Source organism: Eleutherodactylus coqui, chromosome 13 (assembly GCF_035609145.1).
Source record: "Eleutherodactylus coqui strain aEleCoq1 chromosome 13, aEleCoq1.hap1, whole genome shotgun sequence".
NCBI classification, from domain to species: Eukaryota; Metazoa; Chordata; class Amphibia; order Anura; family Eleutherodactylidae; genus Eleutherodactylus; species Eleutherodactylus coqui.
In genome coordinates, this window is record NC_089849.1 from 120059801 (window position 1) to 120065800 (window position 6000).

The 6000-nt window shown below is 43.4% G+C and overlaps 1 protein-coding gene across 4 annotated transcripts in view; it reads right to left on the minus strand.

The window, feature by feature from the left end:
• Positions 1–3605, minus strand: part of ENDOV (endonuclease V) — a 165435-nt gene extending 161830 nt beyond the window's left edge. For 3 of the 4 annotated variants that reach the window (XM_066587957.1, XM_066587955.1, XM_066587956.1), the window contains exons 1-2: positions 3248–3605; positions 702–873 (exon numbers count right to left, since the gene is read on the minus strand). In XM_066587957.1, coding sequence (XP_066444054.1) covers positions 702–873; positions 3248–3303 — 228 coding nt within the window. In that variant the 5' untranslated portion in view covers positions 3304–3605. The remainder of the gene's footprint in view (positions 1–701; positions 874–3247) is intronic. The other variant, XM_066587954.1, reaches the window with a different exon arrangement.
• Positions 3606–6000: the final 2395 nt, after the last annotated feature.

Consider the following 6000-nt stretch of genomic DNA (forward strand, 5'->3'; position numbering starts at 1 on the left):
AACTACCTATGTGCACTGCACTCCCTTAGTCATGTTGCCTTCCATCTATCCTCTACTTCTTGCTAAGGTATTTTAGCAGACTGAGGGCTTATTCACACAAACATTTTATTGCGACATCTGAAGCATTGGACTCCAATGCATTCATTCGGACGGATGATTTTCCGGCGTGTAAAATCAGCCGGCTGGAAAAGGTAGCGCATACGCTGCAGATTCCGGCAACCCCTTTTATGCGCGAATGGAAAAGATAGGCCTAGCCCTATCTTTTGGGCGCCATCAGCCGGCAGCTCCTATAAAAGCCTATGGGAGATGACGGAAAGGGGAGGGATTTTAACAGCAGCTTAGGACTCTTATTGACTTATAGAGCGAATGTGAAAGACTGAACGATTTCTTGTCTGAACAAGCAACGCTGTATCTGCTGTATAAACAGGCTGAAGGAGTGAACACCGACATCATTCGTTCGTTCAAAAAATAACTCATTTGGTGTAGAGGGCCCCTTGTGGGGTACGCACGCGGCCTAATGAGTTGGCTAGGAAAAAGAGGCGTAAAAATCCACTGCACAGCACACGATCCAGAAAACCGGTTCGTGTGAAAAACTAGGCATTTGAATGTGGAAACCGTGGCCAGCACGCGGCCTGGTGAACGGGTGCGAAGAGGTCGAAGCTAGCTGATCCATATTGGCTGGCGTTCGCAGAGATATTTACCTCCAGATCTGGATAGCTCAGTACAATAAGAGACGCGCAGGCACATGTAGCATCCTCTTTCGGATACGACAGGTCCACTCCTCCAATCCGCTCCAAGCCAGTAAAATGGGGGCTATTCTGCCATGCTTCCATGTTGCAGGTAATTAGTCTCTCTTTCAAAATTTCCTGCTCGCTGAAATGAAAAGGATCTATAAGATTGCAGTAAACGCCATTTTTACGAAGCTCGTGTGCCACTTTTTCCCGACATGTCGGAAGTGGGCGGGGCTTCACAGTCTATGCGACTCATTTAACCCCTTCATGACATGGCCTATTTTGGCGTTGAGGACCAAGCGATTTTTTGGTATTTTTCCATCTCCATTTTTCAAAAGCCATAACTTTTTTATTTTTCCGTGGACGCGGCCGTATAAGGGCTTGTTTTTTGCGTGGCGAACTGTAGTTTTTATCGGTGCCAATTTTGGGTACATAGACTATATTGTAAAACTTTTTTTTTTTTTTTAATGATAGAGAGAGAAAACGCATCAATTCTGCCATAGATTTTTTTATTTTTTTTTTTACACCGTTAATCATGCAGCATAAATGAGACATTCCATTTTTTCTGCAGACCGGTACGGTTACAACGATACCAAAATTCTAACATTTTTTTTAGGTTTTCCCACTTTTCTGCAATAAAAACCCTTTTTTTTGGAAATCTTTTTTCTATTCTAAATTGCTGCATTCAAAGTCACGTAACTTTTTTATTTTTTGATGTACAGAGCTCTATGAGGGCTTATTTTTTGCGAGACGAGCTGTAGATTTTATTGGTACCATTTTGGCGTACATACGACTTTTTTGATCACTTTTATTGCGTTTTTAGTGAGGCAAAATGCTAAAAATGAGCATTTTGCCTCAGTTTTTTAGCTTTTTTTTTAGCGTTTTTTCCGTGCACAGTCAAAAGCATGTGAAACTTATTGTACGCGTCGTTACGGACGCGACAATACCAAATATGTGGGGTTTTATTTTTTTTTTACCTTTTTTTATGCTAATCTGAGAAAAAGCATAAAAAATGGTTTTTTTACTCTTTTTTTTACATTTTTTTTAATTCATTTTTTAAATCTTTCTTTTTTTTACACTGTTTGTGTCCCTCTGAGGGACTTTAATCACTGCCCTGATGATCGCTGTCATAAGGCATGGCAGAGCTACTGCTCTCCCATGCCTTATCGCTCATACAGCGATCTCAGGCATAGGCAATACAGGACGCCAGTGTCTGGCGTCCTGTTGCCATGGTGACAGGCCGGGCTCTCGCGATGAAATCGCGAGTTCCGGCCGGAGACACAGAGGGAGCCGCGCTCCCGCTGTGAACTCTTTCCCTGCCGCGATCTACTTAGATCGCGGCAGGGAAGGGGTTAACAGTGGCGGGCGCATCTCCGATGTCCCCCTGCTGCTGCAGCGAGACGCCAGCTGTGACTGACAGCCGGCTCCCGCTGCGGGATAGCGCTGGATCACATATGATCCAGCGCTATCTCCAGGACGTAAGTTTACGCCCTGTTGCGGGAACGGGTTAACAAGCGATTCCCCCACTTGTCTGATTACAAACATCCCTGTAAGCACCGATATTGTGTAGGCCCCCACGAACATATTGTGTAAGCCCCCACGAACATATTGTGTAGGCCCCCACTAATATACTCATCAACAAGTTGTATGTCTATCCCATTTCGCCTAAGCGCTTCAGTCGCCGCCTGGGGCGGTCTTGTATGTCCTGCAATATTCAGTTAAGTCCTGGCTTGGCGTTGCTCTGTCATGGCACTAGAATGGCGTCTATCCAGTTTTCAACTTTCTGATTGGCATTTTTTCTGGAGGAAATAGCACAATTGCGCTATTTGTAACTGGATCAGCGCTAAGAGGAGACTCTGGCCAGACATTAAAGGGGTTATAACAGAAAACAGTTTTATCATTATCCCCGAGTCTGACTGGTCCCCCTCTTCTCGTCACACTGGGGGGCTTCTCTTACCTAAAATGTGTAATTTATGCTGCATAATTAACGCTTTAAAAAAACCCACAAAAATCTCTGGCAGAATTGATGCGTTTTCTCTCCCTACGATCATAAAAATAATAATAAAAGTTTTACAGTGTCGTCTATGTACCCATAAATGGTACCACTAAAAACTACAGTTCGCCACGCAAAAAACAAGCCCTTATAAGGCCGCATCGACGGAAAAATAAAAAATTTGAAAACTGAAGATGAAAAAATACCAAAAATCGTTTGGTCCTCAACGCCAAAATAGGCCGCGTCCTTAAGGGGTTAATATGGTACATTGGGTAGTACGACCCGTCCCGCAAAAAACAAGCTCTCAGACAGCAGCAACAACGAATAAAGGAGTTACGAGTTTTTAAAAGGGGTGAGGAAAAAACGAAAATGGTGGAAAAAACAGGGCTGTGTCATTAAGGGGTTAAAGTAGTGAAACTAGAAATCCCAGCATACTGATAAGGGTTGTTGTCCAGGTAAACAGGTAAAAATGCTGCATCAGCAACGTCATTAGAGAACGTGAAGCAAGAGAAGTGCCACTTGCCTCTCCCACGCCAGTAACACCGTGTGGTCGGCCTCCTCCATGGCTCCGGCACGCATGCGTCCTCCTTCGGCTGCTGAAGGCAATCCGCGTGCACGCTGTGTAGTCACGTGGTGCCGATTCCAGCCAGCTGATTGGCTGAATGCGCTGCGCCGGAGAACTGCGGCTGAAAAGGGTAATATGCCCCCCGGCCTGTGGCTCTACAGGCCTGCTGCGGCAGAACAATAGTTAACTCTGTTGGTTGTTTGCTATTATTACAGCCAGATATCCCCCGTGTGACGTCACTCTCGCTAAAGCTCAAGGCGAGGGGCGCTGTCCGCAGTCAGGAAGCTACTGGTCAGACCTGGAAGTAAAACTAACGCGTTCAGAAGTACTTGTGAACGACCTGCAGAGGGCGCTGCACTACATTTCTCACAAGGTAGTTGGAGCGCATGATGACACACCAGTTTTTCTGTCTCCGTAGTTATTATGATTTAAAGTGACGTTACGTAACAGCGTCGGCCAAACGGTCTACAGCGGACACTGACGGAACTACGTCATGTGCTACACAGGCAGTCATGCAGTTCAGCCTGAAAGCAGGAAGAGAATCAGGCATGAGTAGGAGTGATGCACACCGACATCTATTGTTTTTTTGTTGCACCTTATGTAGAAGTTCTCATTAGGCGTCATCTATTGGTTTTACTCCAACAATAAAGGTTACTGATTCAGCTGTGGCTCTAGTAATACACAGCGCCATCTATTGGTTTTACTCCAACAATAAAGGTTACTGATTCAGCTGTGGCTCTAGTAATACACAGCGCCATCTATTGGTTTTACTCCAACAATAAAGGTTACTGATTCAGCTGTGGCTCTAGTAATACACAGCGCCATCTATTGGTTTTACTCTAACAATAAAGGTTACTGATTCAGCTGTGGCTCTAGTAATACACAGCGCCATCTATTGGTTTTACTCTAACAATAAAGGTTACTGATTCAGCTGTGGCTCTAGTAATACACAGCGCCATCTATTGGTTTTACTCTAACAATAAAGGTTACTGATTCAGCTGTGGCTCTAGTAATACACAGCGCCATCTATTGGTTTTACTCTAACAATAAAGGTTACTGATTCAGCTGTGGCTCTAGTAATACACAGCGCCATCTATTGGTTTTATGCCAACAGTAAAGGTTACTGATTCAGCTGTGGCTCTAGTAATACACAGCGCCATCTATTGGTTTTACTCTAACAATAAAGGTTACTGATTCAGCTGTGGCTCTAGTAATACACAGCGCCATCTATTGGTTTTATGCCAACAGTAAAGGCTACTGATTCAGCTGTGGCTCTAGTAATACACAGCGCCATCTATTGGTTTTACTCTAACAATAAAGGCTACTGATTCAGCTGTGGCTCTAGTAATACACAGCGCCATCTATTGGTTTTACTCTAACAATAAAGGTTACTGATTCAGCTGTGGCTCTAGTAATACACAGCGCCATCTATTGGTTTTACTCCAACAGTAAAGGTTACTGATTCAGCTGTGGCTCTAGTAATACACAGCGCCATCTATTGGTTTTACTCTAACAATAAAGGTTACTGATTCAGCTGTGGCTCTAGTAATACACAGCGCCATCTATTGGTTTTACTCTAACAATAAAGGTTACTGATTCAGCTGTGGCTCTAAAATACACAGCGCCATCTATTGGTTTTACTCTAACAATAAAGGTTACTGATTCAGCTGTGGCTCTAGTAATACACAGCGCCATCTATTGGTTTTATGCCAACAGTAAAGGTTACTGATTCAGCTGTGGCTCTAGTAATACACAGCGCCATCTATTGGTTTTACTCTAACAATAAAGGTTACTGATTCAGCTGTGGCTCTAGTAATACACAGCGCCATCTATTGGTTTTATGCCAACAGTAAAGGCTACTGATTCAGCTGTGGCTCTAGTAATACACAGCGCCATCTATTGGTTTTACTCTAACAATAAAGGCTACTGATTCAGCTGTGGCTCTAGTAATACACAGCGCCATCTATTGGTTTTACTCTAACAATAAAGGTTACTGATTCAGCTGTGGCTCTAGTAATACACAGCGCCATCTATTGGTTTTACTCCAACAGTAAAGGTTACTGATTCAGCTGTGGCTCTAGTAATACACAGCGCCATCTATTGGTTTTACTCTAACAATAAAGGTTACTGATTCAGCTGTGGCTCTAGTAATACACAGCGCCATCTATTGGTTTTACTCTAACAATAAAGGTTACTGATTCAGCTGTGGCTCTAAAATACACAGCGCCATCTATTGGTTTTACTCTAACAATAAAGGTTACTGATTCAGCTGTGGCTCTAGTAATACACAGCACCATCTATTGGTTTTACTCTAACAATAAAGGTTACTGATTCAGCTGTGGCTCTAGTAATACACAGCGCCATCTATTGGTTTTATGCCAACAATAAAGGTTACTGATTCAGCTGTGGCTCTAGTAATACACAGCGCCATCTATTGGTTTTATGCCAACAGTAAAGGTTACTGATTCAGCTGTGGCTCTAGTAATACACAGCGCCATCTATTGGTTTTATGCCAACAATAAAGGTTACTGATTCAGCTGTGGCTCTAGTAATACACAGCGCCATCTATTGGTTTTACTCCAACAATAAAGGTTACTGATTCAGCTGTGGCTCTAGTAATACACAGCGCCATCTATTGGTTTTACTCTAACAATAAAGGTTACTGATTCAGCTGTGGCTCTAGTAATACACAGCGCCATCTATTGGTTTTA